The sequence below is a fragment of the Eschrichtius robustus genome, chromosome 10 (genome assembly GCF_028021215.1).
Source record: "Eschrichtius robustus isolate mEscRob2 chromosome 10, mEscRob2.pri, whole genome shotgun sequence".
In the NCBI taxonomy this organism is placed as follows: domain Eukaryota; kingdom Metazoa; phylum Chordata; class Mammalia; order Artiodactyla; family Eschrichtiidae; genus Eschrichtius; species Eschrichtius robustus.
In genome coordinates, this window is record NC_090833.1 from 7,474,657 (window position 1) to 7,489,911 (window position 15,255).

General features: G+C 46.0%; 1 protein-coding gene across 4 annotated transcripts in view; it reads right to left on the reverse strand.

Moving 5' to 3' along the window:
• SPTAN1 (spectrin alpha, non-erythrocytic 1) overlaps positions 1-12,739 on the reverse strand; it is a 65,113-nt gene extending 52,374 nt beyond the window's left edge. For 3 of the 4 annotated variants that reach the window (XM_068553946.1, XM_068553945.1, XM_068553942.1), the window contains exons 1-3: positions 12,644-12,739; positions 2,214-2,453; positions 1,111-1,236 (exon numbers count right to left, since the gene is read on the reverse strand). In XM_068553946.1, coding sequence (XP_068410047.1) covers positions 1,111-1,236; positions 2,214-2,450 — 363 coding nt within the window. In that variant the 5' untranslated portion in view covers positions 2,451-2,453; positions 12,644-12,739. Of the gene's footprint in view, positions 1-1,110; positions 1,237-2,213; positions 2,454-12,532; positions 12,597-12,643 lie in introns of those variants that run through there. The other variant, XM_068553944.1, reaches the window with a different exon arrangement.
• Positions 12,740-15,255: the final 2,516 nt, after the last annotated feature.

A 15,255-nucleotide genomic window follows, 5' to 3' on the forward strand; every position in this document is an offset into this window, starting at 1 on the left:
ATAGTTGGCATATAGCATTTAGAATTTACTTTTATTGCCTGTTTACAATCATTACTAGTAATAGTTTATTATTAATAATAAGCTTAAGGCTAATTGCAAGTCTTCAGTATAAGACTGCAGAGTATATTAGAGCAAAAGAGACACGGTAAGTATTTACTAGACCAGAACCTAAGGGAATGAAATCCCTGTGGATGTTCCACTGTGGATCTCAGGGAACAGCAGAGGATGAAACATTTCTAGCTGGGGCTTAAGAACGTGGCTTTCATCTTAGTCTTTGGGACTGCCTCGACAGGTCAAGGACTGAAAAGGCTGGTCCCTCAATGGAACGAGACTTTGGATGACAAAGAACAAAACACAAAGACAGATAAGAAGGAAATCAAAGACAGATGAGAGCATCCAGTTATGAGAAACTAAGCATGCACACTTCATCCTGAAGAGGCTTGTTAGCCCTTAATACCTTGGTATTGGAAATGTTAAACAAAACAGAGAAAGACCAATTATTGCCCCAGCCTCGACAAATGGCACCCAAACAAGCCAGACCAAGTTTGAGGACTCCTGCTTCAAAGTAAGCTACGTCGCCACAGTCACCGACCAACAGGTACCACACGTCATTCCTCGCAGCTGGACCTTTAACAGGCTTGCTGACCAGACCTCAGTAAACCCCTCCTGGGGCAAGGCACCAAGATCCAGAGAGCAAGCTTTCCGACAGAGAACTTTATAGTGTCTGTGATTAATCCTATTTATCTTTGTGTCCTAATCCCTAAATTCACCAATTTCACTAATATGCTCTCCCATCCAATTACCATCTGAAAATGTTAAAAGTTTAATATATGCAATCTTCTCTAAAGTCTAATTGCATCCTAATTTGTTCTACAAAAAGAATATTAATTTCCTCACTGAGTACACAAACGCTTGTTTATAGACATACTGAATCAGCATATTACAAAAGCAGGAGTTGGGTAACTCCATCAGGATACTTCACAAATTCCTTTAAAAAGCTAGAAAAATCTATCTTTTTAGGAACCCAAATTTACATGTAAGCATTAATCCACATTCCTCTACCAACCAGACAGAGGAAGGCCACCCATACCAGGCACTGCTCTTACTCACCCTGATGGTTTCAGATGCAAAGTGCCCTTCTGAGATCATGAGGTTGCCGGTTTCATCCAGCTTCACAATGGCTCCCGAGTTGGCCTGCACCTCAGCTTCAAAGGCTTGATGCTTCTGCAGCTTGCCCTGTCAGTGGACCGTGAAATGAGCCACACGTGCTCCTTGGCACGCGTCATTCTGCCCCCAGCTCCCTATTATTCCCCCCCTCCTGCATCCCACTCCCTCTCTCTATGGACGCCTCACTCAGCCTCCCAACCATCCCCCTACCGGTTCAATTACTCAAATGCCCTGCCTGCATCTATACTTGCCCTCTGAAAACTTGGCCATTGAGGACCACAACTTTGCAGACAGCAAGATGCTACAAAATATCATAATTTTCTTGTGTATCAGGAAATTAGCCTTTACGGACATCCAATCCCTTTTAGAAATACAGAACCATACGGAGAGCCTTCTTAGCATGTAGTGTTTATCTTTGACTAATCCATTCACATTCATTCATGATATGACTTTTTTTTAGCTTGCTTTAGAAGCCATACTCTTTGATTGATTTGATACATTCCATTTCTCAATACCTCTCTTTACTCACATGCTGAGCTGGGCAGGTCCTGCACCTAAACCAGAGTTCATCATTTTCTCTTCTCAGACAACTTTGGCATAGTAAGAGAACCATGGGTACAACCACTGTCCCACTTGCTAAAAAAAAGTCTTTCACCAAAATCAACAAGAAGAAAGGCTTTTTTTTAAAAAAAAAAACAGCTATACAAATTTTCACCAGCAACAACACTGTTAGCATACCTTTCTCAAAAACACATATTCCAAGAGATCAAACTAGACCTTCCCTGAAAAATGATGAAGGATCACCGATGGTTGTAAGGCAGTGGATTGAGAACCATCAGCTTAAAGCATCCGCAAAAGATAAATTAAAACCTGCAGGATTCCACATTCATGCTCACTGATACAATCACTAAGGGCTTTTCAGAATAGTGAGTTAGTCCTTCCTTATGTCTGATCTACATTCAGTCTCTCAAGGTCATAATTAGGTCTGTATAAATTTTGGGCAAAGACATCTGAGCTCCAGAGTTCTGGCAGCATCTCAGACACACCTGCAGGTTGGTTGGGTCTTTATAGTTCTCATCAGATGCAATCTGAAGTTTCTCCTGAATCCATTTCTCCAGCTCCTCAGCATCTCTTTGGAAAAACTGGAACCGGTACGAATCTTCAAGCTTCTGGCGCCTAAGCGTCGAAAGCTCCTTGAAGCGGTGGTATCTGTCCAGGACCTGCTGCCTCCTCTCCTGGATGTCCTCTGCTGTCTCCAGCACTTTGACCCCGCTTGGGTCCATTTTCTGAAAAGACAGAAAGTCCTGAAGTAAGCACATGACACCAAAATAGACTTAATGGGATTAGCCTCTTGGAAGGAAATAAAGAATTACGAGAGCCCAAGCAGACAAATGAATTGAAAGTGGTCCCTTCTCAGGAGCTAACAGTGAAGCCCAGGCCCCATTCCCTCGTAAAAAATGGCTGCCCAAGTGGGCCCCTCAGAGGATGCCTCACCAACACTGCAATGAGACCAGGCGAGAAATGTGAAGGGGAGAACTATGGTTTACACTGTCACTTCTACAGAGCCTTGAGAATTCAAAGGAAACACCAACTTTGGAGCTCAAAGAATTACTGAGAAATCCATTCAACAGTCCTCTCATCTGGTCTGTGCATTTCATGGTGTGGAGATTAGATAACATTTACTGTTAATTCAGCTTTTCTATCTTTCTAGATCTCAGCCTGTTATTCATTGAAGAAAAGGGAATGATTATCAAGTAACTTGAGTCTTTTTTTTTTTAATTAATTTATTTTTTTGGGCTGCGTTGGGTTTTCCCTGTTGCGTGAGGGCTTTCTCTAGTTGTGGTGAGCAGGGACTACTCTTCGTTGCGGTGTGCGGGCTTCTCATTGCTGTAGCTTCTCTTGATGCAGAGCACGGGCTCTAGGTGCGCGGGCTTCAGTAGTTGCGGCACGTGAGCTTCAGTAGTTGTGGCTCGCGGGCTCTAGAACGCAGGCTCAGTAGTTGTGGCGCACGGGCTTAGCTGCTCCGCGGCATGTGGGATCTTCCCAGACCAGGGCTCGAACCCGTGTCCCCTGCATTGGCGGGCGGATTCCTAACCACTGCACCACCAGGGAAGCCCAGTAACTGAGTCTTTAGCATCAAAATCCAATAGAATTTACCTAAAGTAGTGGATTTCTCAGTCACCCCAAAAAGTCAATCCTACAATCTCCTTCAGGCTGGGCAATGAACAGGCTTTGCTTCATCCGAATGCACAAAATTAAAAGAAAATCACAGCACATCTTAAAAAAAAAAGGTGTGGTGAAAGATTTATCCTACCTGACTCTTACCTGCTCCAGTTAACCACAAACACAGGCTAATTGAGTAGGTGGTACTTCCCCATAGCACTCAATCTACCCCAACTTTAAACTCTCAGATCTGGACAGTTTCACCAGCCTTTAATGTCAAAAAGAAAATCTGACCTATTTATGGGACAAACCCAGAATATGCTACCTGCTCTTCTCTCAGGAATAAGCCATTTTATCCTCTAACCAAGGAAGGACCCACAGAAGGAAATAGGTACACACTAATGACAAACAGCATGTAAATTTGTCAGTAACATGTGACCTTGTACGAGCTGCCTTCCCTCTCTGTGTCTCAATTTCCCAGAATGACTAAAAACACCAGTTGAAAATGAGATGGTCCCAAGACCCTTCTTCTAACTTTAAAATTACATTCTACAGAGAAGAGTCTGTGACCTGGTAAAAAAGCAGACCAGATAAGCTTTATGGTCTTTCCAGCTCTTGTTCCATAATTTATACAAGATATAAAAACTGTGCTGCCCAGGAAACATATTTGACAGCTCTTCCCGTTACCCTGTTCGCCTGGCCCAGCCGATGGGAAAGGATAAGCTGGCTAAGGATTAGGTCTGGAGGCCCCTGTGTGCCCCCTACTCCCTGCCCCCATCCAGCTGTGAGATAAACAACACTGTTAAGCTTGGGGCAAAGTTTCCAGCTCTTCAGAGAGAAAAGCAGCTTTAAGAGGTGTCAAGAAAAGTATCGACTGCACCTAACCAACTCTGAGGCCTATCTTTTCTATGAAGACACCTAGCTTACTAGGGAGAGAACGTGAGGGGATTTTAGCCCTATCACCATTCCTTCCAAATTACTCTCCACATATTAACCAGTTATCTTTATTGTTTTTCTCCCACAAAGTCCAATCTATTTATTTGACTATAACAAGAAACATATTCTTTGCCACGTCATTCCCATGCTTTAAAACCTTTCATCACTCCCTTCTGAGAGAGGAAAGAATCCACCTCTTCAGTTGAACCTTCCAATCTGACCCAGCACACCTGACTGATATGTCTCACCCATGCCCCATACCCTCTTGGCACAGAGAAATATTCTCTTCCCAAACACATGATTCTCTCTAAAGACTCCAAGTCAGTTGTTCAGGCTTCCTTTGCCCAGAATGTTCTGTCTCTTCTCTGTCCGGATAACTCCCATTAATGTCTCAAGAGGAGCTGAAATGAGGAAGCTGCAGGGATCTGGCCTCCTTACCAAGCTGTACTGAAGGCTCCTTCCCTCCCTCCTTCTCTGATTTAATCACATTTTTCTGTAGATTTACAAAGCACTTGCACATACTTCTCACGGTATGATGAGACTGAGCAATGTAATCTTCGTTGTTGTGTCCCAATTTCTTTCTTTCTTTTTTTTCTGAAGATTTTTTTGATGTGGACCATTTTTAAAGTCTTTATTGAATTTGTTACAATGTTGCTTCTGTTCTCCATTTTGGTTTTTGGCCACGAGATCTTAGCTCCCTGATGCCCCACATTGGAAGGAGGAGTCTTAACCACTGGACCACCAGGGAAGTCCCAATTGTGTCCCGATTTCTAGCAGACAGATGTCATTAACAAATGTTTGTTTGAGTGCTGGAGAAGCAGCCCTGAGCTCCTCTGTGAAGGGTGGAGAGAGCTCAGTAGCCCACCCCAGTTTCATTTCTGTATCGTCAAACTGGAATTCTGGCCAGGTAACAGCTAGATTTGCGGGCTGAATGAACAGCTGGAATGTGCTGACTGAAGCTACACAACGGGGTGTCAACCTAATGACCAGACCTGGATTACTGAGCTTGGGTGGCCCACACCCGGTAACTGCTCTTTTCACGCTGGCAGGGTGGGACCTTGGGGAAATCAAGTTCAAGAAGGCACAGTTTTGTATCATCAATAGATAGCTGCGTCTGAAAAAAGTAGTTTCTATTCTTAAAATGGGCTTCAAGAGAGTCCTTAAAACCAAAAACTGAGGGTAACCTTGACAAAGGAAACGTCTGTTAGGAACAGGGCAGTTCTGGTTTACGCTGCCGCCCTAGGACATCAGCCTCTTTGGGATCTTGACAAGAATCACTACCGGGTCCGGCCACATTTACGATTCACTCATTCACCTGCATGACCTGCTCCAGGCATACCTTACATCAAACTCCCTCATCAACCCCAAATTACAGGCCCAGGGCAGGTTCACTTCCCAAACCAGAAAGTTCCCTCTGGCCGACATGTTCTCTTCTCCCCCACTCCCAACTCGACCATTAATACCATTCAAACCCCTCCAAGTCTAAAGCAACTACACTGTCCTCTCTGCAGCCCTGAATCAGAAGCCCTCACTCCCTCTCTGGCCCCCTTAGAGCACCATCACGTCACATTCTGCCACGTGATTACTGTCTTTTCCCTGCGTTTTTGTAAGTTCTTTAGGGAATTTAGAGTTCCTAAGGGACTATAAAAGAGACCTTATCTTACTCTCTGGCCACAGAACTCAGCACACATTTAGAGAGTCAATTACACTCTGAGCTTAGAAACAGAGAAACTGCTGTCACTTCATTATTAAGTGGTCAGGAGACAAAAGATCATCTAATAAGCAAGTTGTAGAGCTAGGGTGACCCAGGATGCTCCGGTTCCCAGACCAGCATGCTAGAACCAGTGACTCTTAACATGATCGGAGCTGACACACTCTTTATTAAAGGCTGTTCAGTTATTTATTAATTCCTTTTACTACCTCTTATCTTTTCCATCCCCACTTAAGGGGGGAAAAATAGGGGGAAGGAGCATACATGAATCATTAAAAAAACATCAAAATTAATTTTTTTAAGATTGAGTCTTCTTAAAGTTAGTAAACAATTAGTGTTAAGAATAATTTATATACTTCCTTTGTTCTCATCTCTCCGGAAACAGTTAGGTGGAGAAACAGTAGGAAACTGTGTGTCTAATTTGCTTGCTTATAAAATTTCCAAAGAATGTATAGCTAGTTATGCATGTAACAAAAGCTCCACTGTATGTGCCTTTCTACAAGATGCCTCAGTCTTTAGATTAATGTCTATGGAGTTTGTCCTGCCTCCCCAGATGACAGGATTCACTGCATTTCCTTTAGCTGCCACGGAAATCTCTAAACGGTCACATTCGGAAGCAGCCCTTTCTGATGAAAAAAGAATTCCCAACATAATACTGAAAAGGTTCCCCCTGAGCAAGCCCCTCGGCCTGGGTTCCGCTTGCTGATCTGACCCTACCAATCCAGGGAGACAGTCCAGCGAGGCCCTGCTGAAATTAACCAACCTAAAAGGCCCTCTTTGTCACCCCAGTGAAGTAGAACAAGTCAATTCTATACCAAGTGCTTTGGTCAGGCAATAATGGACTTTTCTTTCCTGCAGTAGATCAGCTGACGCCAGTAGGTGGGAGCTTGGCCAAGTCACAACTGGCTGTTTCCAGGGAGCTGGGCATCTGAAAGTCAGCAGTGCTCTCCCACTGCTGTGGGCACTCAGAGTTTTCATTTGCATGATTACAGGAGCCAAGGATGACAGGTTAACGGCAGTTCCCCCCCAACCCCTTCTGCTGATAGGGAGCTGTCTCTATGCAAGTTCCAGTTTCTCTTTGCTCCTAAATGGCTCATTTCCACAGACTACATTAAACACAGGAAAAAATCTCCTATCTCCAAAGAACTATTGCCACCCAAAAGTGCTACGACCTCTCACCCAAAACTCTGTGAGAGTTAGTGGAATTTTCTGGACTCTGCCTGTGTGCACCGTGTTCCCTGAGGCTGCCGCACACTGCAAGAACTCCACCCCAGGCCAGAAATGTGCAGCTGACTGATAAGGCGGACTCCACAGAGAATGCCCTGGGCTGTTCCCAGCCTTAATGGGATTAACACCTTTTGAGAGCTAGAAAGGAAGACTTTGGGAAATGTGCCATTAAAAAAAAAAAAAAAATCTCCAACTATACCAGCCTATCTATCTATTCCACTAACTGCCTAAAAACCACAAAGGAGCCAAATTCCAAGACAGCAATCAACTGACTGCTTATCTCAACTCTGATTTTGTCAATCAGGTCTATGTTTGCGGCTAACGAAGGAGGGGAGACGAAGGGCTAAATGTACTCTCTGTTTAAGGACAGCTTCCCATTTAAGGGAACTGAAGAAAAAAGGTCATATTTTGGCAAATAATTATTAGAGAAGACTGGCTATTTTTAAATGCTGCTGCAATGCAGCAGTCAAAATGTTAGCTGCATCATTCAGCAAGTAATGTGAATTGAGCACAGAGGATAAAACAGGAATTACAACTATGCCCTCTACTGTAATAAATAAAAAGAACTTGTCAGCATTCTTACAATACAGCTACATCTCTGAGAAGAAAGCCAAGATATGAATCTTGGCTAGAAAGTTCTGGTTTAATCCAAAGTCATGCATGAGAATGACTCCTCATAACCAACACCAACTTATACACATTATCAACGGAAAATGATTCCTACAAAAAAAGCTAGCCATTAATTAATATCTTTGTCTTCTTGACAACTGCCAACAGACAGCTGTTCGAGGCAGTTCTTGGTATGTACTTAGGGAAGTAATTTTAAAGCCTTACCCTCATCCACAGAAGCTATAAGGCCACTGTGCAAGGGGAGGTGTCTGTCTCTGGAGGGCGGGGAGAGGCAGTGGGTGGGAAGGACACTGTTAAGCAACAGAAAAGACTGTGGAGACACACACTTTCAAACCAAAGGTCAAACGCTTCCAACTCTGCTCACTTGGCACCTGCAGTGAGTGAGTAGCTTAGGACACCCTCACGCAGATCTTGGAGACTGGAAGAATTCACTAGTCAGAGCTTCCCTCTGGAACCTCAGAAGAGAGTAAAACTGTCGTGAAGACAAGAGGAGTGTCTATTTGGAAACAAAGGTCTGGGAGTGCCGACATCTTAGCGAGCTGAATGTGGCAGACAGGGGCGTTTGGAACACTGCAAGATGAATTCAGACCTCAGGCAGGACATCAGATATATTGTTTCGCAGGGAAAGGGATTTTCAGGATGAAGAGTGCATTTGGCTCTATGGAAAAATTCATAAACATCACCCAGAGCAAAAATGTCAGAGGAACCATCCATCAGTTCTGTTTTTGTTGCTTAGTCAGAGCCCAAAGGTGCAGAACCAACAATGCCCTTTTTCCCTGGCTTAGAAAGCCAGCATATTTTACATTTCCAAAGCAGGAGAACTACATCCACGGATGCGCAAGGGCTCCCTGAGAACAAAGCACCAAAGAATTGGTGAGCACCATAAAATTTGATGCCAACTGATTCTCAGATTAAGTGAATTAAGTCAAAACCAGCTCCGCTGCAGATTTTTGTGGGAGACCTGAGGGTAAGCAAAGAGGTAAATAATATATAAATTAAGAATTTTAACCATGGAAAAACCAGAAATATTTTTGCTTAAACCACATTCCAATCAGGATTGTAGATCTGCACGTCAGCCTCCAAATTGATTAATTCATTTCAACTTGTTAGCAGGATTCTGCAGAGGTGAGCAGGGATTTAGCTTAGAGAAGCAAAAGATTCATACTGCACTGCATCAAAATCCAGAAACGCCAAGCAAGGTTGAGAAAACTTACTTCTGAATGCCTCCCAAACACTACCTTGCTGCTACTTACCTTTTATAACCTGTAAAATCCAGATGAGAGGTGTTTAAGTGCAAAATATTGTCACTGAGATTCAAAACAGGAAAAAGGTATAACGTGCCCATTTTTATAAACCTTGTTTAAACAATTAACCCGTCTGATTTATAAAAGGGCTTGCCTTGGATTTATCACCCATAATCACTAGAAATTTGCAGAGCTTATATTTCTGCTTATGGGATATCAAGACATTAATTTTAAGCATTTTTCTTTCCGAAAAAGGTCCAATTTAGCAAACACTCAAAAACTGTACACAAATAAAAACATGGGTAGTGAGCTTTTTTATAAACAAGGAAACGCAAGTTCCATTTCATTATAAGGATTGTGGCAAAAAACGTAAATCAATGGAAACAGGAAACAAACCCAAGTTTACAATATTTGTCAAATTGAAAAACACTATTTTTACATGTTTTCAGATTACTTTTTCTAAATATCTAAGATAATGTGTTTAGTCCCTTGGTTTTTAAGAACCAAGTAACCATCAATAAAAAAAATTAGCGAACAGTACATGCAGACACCAGTAGGGTGATAAGAAATTAATATATTCATGCCTTAAAGGGAGGAAGGTAAAAAAACAAAGGCTTTGGAAATTTTAGAATAAATCTACTAAGACTCTTGTTCATGTAACACCAAAGAAAACAAACAAAAGCCCAAACCCTAACCAATCTGCTTAACAGGTCATGCAGGCAGGGTTTTTTCCCCCCTCTCTTTGCATCATTCAACCTCTTTGACACATGTGTCTTCACTGCAAACCAGGCAAAACCGAAAAGGTAACACATTTCCTGCATGCTGGTCAAATACCTGGACTCTGCGTTTACGAAACGATGACAACATGATGGAAAAATGTGGCGTCTGAAGAGGGAGGGGGAAGAGCAAGATAACAAGCTTCTAAGGGCAAACTGAACACAATAATTTCACAATGAAGAAAACAGATCTTTAAAAATATATGAATACAGGTAAAAATCAAATTTCAGCTATTTTCCCAGCGCCCTTCTCATTCTACAGAGCTTCTAAACCAGGAATTTAAAATGCAGAAAGAACCAAGGTTCTCTGGTCTGAGCAGATGTGCTGCCTTGGCCACGTCATACCCTCTTCTGGGTCTCAGTTTCCCAATTTTCAAATAATCCTGAATAATACTGAATATCCCTTTTAACACTAGACGTGCACTCCCCCAATCCACGTTCCGATAAATTACCTGAGATTCCCAGTACTAGATGATTTCTGTACCCCCTTCCATTCAGTATTAAAATAGCATAATATCGTGAAGTCATCAGAAACAAGAACGAACTCAAGCTACAAAGATCGAATTTGGGCCTAGTTTACTGGGACATTTCCTTCACAAAATACTATTTCCTGTTCAAAACCCATACAAGAGGAGTATGCAGAAGAGGTGGAGGGAAGTACAAGCGCAGCTGCTCCTGCCCACTGGCCCCAAGCGATCAGTTCTGTGGGCCTCCTCTGCATTCCTGGAGTCGGCATTTGCCATCAGGGCGCTGCATTCTTCTACTTACTCCGACCGCAGCTGATGGGCTGCAGCAGACCCACCGCACGACTAGCAGAGTCCTCGCATAGCCCATGGAGGATTGATTACAAGGCCGGATTCGTGCCCACTGTCCTTAGTGCAGGTTCAGCAATGACAGGACTGTGGACTACTCCTGACACCCACGTCTCAGCATCTGCAGTCGCCCCCCGCCCCCGCCGCCCCCACGCCCAATGGAAGAAGGCAGGTAAAGGAAAAGCAGAGGAAATTCTAACCCAGGGAACCAAAAGATATACTTAAAAACAGCTCTCCCCACCTAAACCTGTTCATGAGATTGCTTGACAAGCTCATATTGTGAGCCTGTGACATATCAGGTTGCTAATTATTCGATTCCTACAAACGCCCTGCCAAAGACCAAAAGCATATCGGAGAATGTTACCCAGCTGACCGTTTACTGCAAGTCTGCCTCACACCTGTCCAGCAGAGAGGAAATCCACCTTCTGAGTCTCGGCTCTCCATCTAGGTCCCTGGATAACAGCTAACACACTTTCAGGGTCCCTTTGAGTAATATTGGCCCAGTTACTAAAAAAGGCTTACTGTTAATTTCCTGCACAGAGGCCCTTACTGCAGCACGTTTTTATTTTCCTGCAGCACATTTTTAAAACTCGGACTTCAATTTGACCTTTTAAAAGCTGACATTAGCTGCAGACAAAAGGGAAAATACATGACTAGTCAGATGAGTTGGAACCTTGGCTCGATGGCTTCATACAGCTGAGTGTTCCCACCGCTGTTCTTCAGGTTTTCTGTTTCCTGGCTGCAGACACTCCCACCCTTCCATCTTTGACACATTCTGTTTTAGTTAAGTCCAATTGCTATGACGACGCAATTTCTCAACACATTCTGAAAATATTTCATATGGTCTGTCTTCTCTTCTTCCCTAACAGCCATCATGGTAAGTTCTTCTAAAATACCATGATGAAGACAGAACAAAGGGCCTACGTAGTCTAGGATCTATTATACAAAAGAGATTTGACAAGGTGTTGGCCAGTTCAAGCATCATCTCAACCCAGCTTCCTGAGCTATTCAAGCTTTTAATTTAAAACATATTCAACCCTTAACCTTGACAAGCCCTTTGTTTAAAATACATTATAATAACCCAGTACCTCAGAGACTTTTAAAAGCAATTTTCTTTGGGAAGCATCTAATGAAATTCGCAGGGACTGCTTTCAAACAAAAGGCTGCTCTATCATTCAACACCGGCATGGCTGTAGAATTTCTGACAAATAATAATTATGTCCTCGACTCGAAAGACCCGGTCTCGGGGCAAGAAAAAAAAAAAAAAAGAACTCTAAGCTATTAAGTTATTTGGTTTGGGTCTCATACAAAGCAAGCGCCGCACCTACCTGCTATTTACAAGCAAATCACAGTTGCGTAAGAAAAATATGTTTATTACAGATAAGAAACGGAGATGGCCGGTCTCGGACCTTTCCGTCCAGAGAAGGCCAAGAACCGCCACACAGGATGAAATTAAGGTCAAAGAGCCCTTTACTCCCGGCTTTTCCTCCTTCAAGGGCTGGGCCGGCATTGCTGGTGGGGATTTGAGAAAAGGAGCTGCACAAGTCGCTCCCCACTGAGGGAAGGGATTGGGGGCGGTGGGGGGAGCGCTCTGCGGAGAGGGGGATGGAGAAACGATCCGGACCAGGAAGCCCCCGCCCCACCTGCCGCAGCCGGATGGAGCAGGGCCGGGCCGCAGCCAAGCTGGGCTGAGGGGAAGGACCCGGCGGCCTCGCCGCCCCCTCCGCCCAGTCAATGACATTCCAGCGGCCGGCGCCCAGGCTCGGCCCGGCTGCTCCTCCGCAGCCCACGCACCACAAGCCGGTCGCGGCCGGCTCGCCCGGTTCCCCGCCCGACGGAGGGAGCGGCGAGGCCGGCCGGGCTCACCTGTCCGCGCGCTGGCCCCGCCCTGCCCCAGGGGCCGTCCGGCTCCCCGCCCAGGGGTCGGCCGCCCTCCGGCCTCGCTCCCGCCTTGAGTTCGCCCGCTCCCCCTCTCACCGGCTCCTGGGGGTGAGGGCAGTGGGTGCGTCGGGCCGGGGGTGCTGGAGGAACCGACGGGGCTCAGCGGCCTCCGTTCCTCCCCGTTCGCTCCGCAGCGGGTAGTGACGGCGGCGCGCGCGCCCCGCCTCTTTTATAGGCGGCCACGCGCGTTCCGGCGGCGGGCGGTCGCGAGCTCGGGGGAAGCGCCGCAGCGCGACGCGAGGGGCGGGGGTGAGCGCCGGCCAACCAAATGGGGCGGAGCTCCCGCCTGCTCGCTGCCCGATCACCCGGCGGAAAGGGCCGAGCGCTCCCGGAAGGAGCCGAAGCGGCGATGCGGCGGAAGAGTCGAGCCCCGGGAGGGCCGCGGGAGGGCCGCGGGAGGGTGGGGAAGGAAGAGTGCGCGCGCCAGGGGTGGGGGTTGATGGTGCAGTGGAGTCGCTGCCTCCGCCCAGGCGGGCAGAGATGCTCCAGCCGCACCGCCCTCCCCGCAGCTGGCATCCTCCAATCTTGCCCCTCCCCGCCCTGCAGAGAATCTTCGCCAGCCACCCCTCCGCCCCTGGGAGCCCTTCCAGGACTGCAGCGAAGGGCGGGGCAGGGCCATCGCCGCAGTCTGGCTGGGGATGCTGCGCGTCCCAGCCGGAAAAACGCCCAGTCCCAAAGGGTGAGATCACCCGTGTGTTTTTCTTCCTCCTTCCCCCTTTCCCTAGGAGAAGGCTGGTGCCGGGGCCCCAAGTCAGCCTTCTCTGGTGGGAGTTGGCGTCAAGAAACCGAGGATGATTTGGGGCTCCGGGTTTGAGAAGGTGGTAAGAAAAGGCTGAATCCGATCATAAAAAATAAAGTCGACTAATTTGGTGTTTATGTCTGTCATTCCGAGATTTGAAGAGTTAATAATTTCTTATATTCTTACATCAAAAGCTTTCGGACAGCTCAGCAGTGGAATAGGATGCATTCGTTGTATTTTATAAATGAGACATTGATTCTACTCGCCATTATTAATTGACCTTTCCTTTTGTACCAAGCACTATGCTATGTGTGTTACCTTTTTAAAAAATCTTTTTGCAATAATTTTATGATTTAGGTATTATTTCCTCATTTTACAAAAGAGCCCTGACATGGAAGCTAGGTCTCTTGCCCTGGATCAGGCAGCTAGCAAGAGGAAAAGCAAGGATTTGAATCCAGGCAGTCAGAACCTTCTCTTAAACAGTGTGCTATACTGCCTTGCCGTAGGAAAGGGAGGCATTGTGATGGTGGATGCTGGAATGCTGAGAAAAGAAAAACAGACGATTTCTGGAATTTCTGTTCCTTACAGTCTTAGCAGTTTAAGGGCCTGGCTCTGTAGCTAGAAGCCCTCAAGTAGGACGCCCTTTCCCCACCCCCATGACAGCTGGGCGACAGCCATAGAGAGTAGCATCCAGATCATTCCTGTGCAGTCAGGCAGACCAGGAGCTCTGCAGCTCAGGAAGGCCTCAGCCTCCTGGTTACCAAGCACTCTCCCCTTTAAATAAATATAAAGGCACTAGGCACTGCACCAGAACTTGGGCCTGGGCCCAGACCTGAGCTTCTTGGTCCTCAGTAGTTTGGCTTCTTCCCTGTGCCTGGGATCTGTAATCGGGTTTCTGAGCTGCTCGGGCTGGAGCCCTGATAATGAGGAAAAACTCCCTTATTCCCTTACTCTACCAGAGTGCAGAGAAAAGAAAAGGAGCGGCCACACCCCAGAAGCGGCTTTACGGAATCTGGAGGAAAGACATCGGAGCTGAGAGGCATTTCCTGCAATCCTCCATGTAGAGAAAACAGGACCGGGTAACTCCTGCCTGGGGTGTGCATTTCTGGGAACAGCTGATGGCGTCTTCTCCAGTGGGTAGCAGCAAAATGTTTAACCAAATCCTCAGCTCTGGGTACAAAATGGCTAACACAATCATAGCTCTCCAAAATTTCCAAGACCGTCTGCTCCAGCAAAGAACGGGGCTCAAGGCTGTGGACAGGAGCTGCAAAAAAAGAAGTATTTTTCTTTTATATCAATCTGGCCTCCTAGTGAAATGGGGGTTTTGCTTTTACCAGGAGCAAAACAGATTTGAGATCTTAGAGACAGCTTCTGTATTGATACAGAAATTGAAGTCTTATTTGTCGATCCTTTGTCTGATCTGAGACGTGGCCAAAACCCAGTGCCTCCAGCCCTGTGTAGTGCCCACCCACTCACCCACCCCATCCGCATTTGGCGCTGGAAATGAGACATTTAGAAAGCCCTTCTTCCTGTGTTCTACTGTCTACCTACCTCACCTCCCACCAATTTCACCATATGCCTGACACTCTGCTAGGTGTGGGGAAGGAGATGATAAAGCAGACACTGGCTTTCTTTGTTTTCTGAGAGCCGCTCATTCAGAACAAAAACAAAAACAAAAAAGGGCAGCATAGCGGCTCTGTAACCAATCTAGTCATGTCCATCCCATCCTCTTGCAAAGGCGGGGGTACGGTTAGGACTGAATTCCGAACTCCTTTTTCTTTTTTCTGTTTTCGGCTGTGCTTTGGGGCTTGTGGGATCTCAGTTCCCTGACCAGGGACTGAACCTGGGCCACGGCAGTGAAAGCCTGGAATCCTAATCACTAGGCCACCAGGGAACTCCCCCAAGCTCC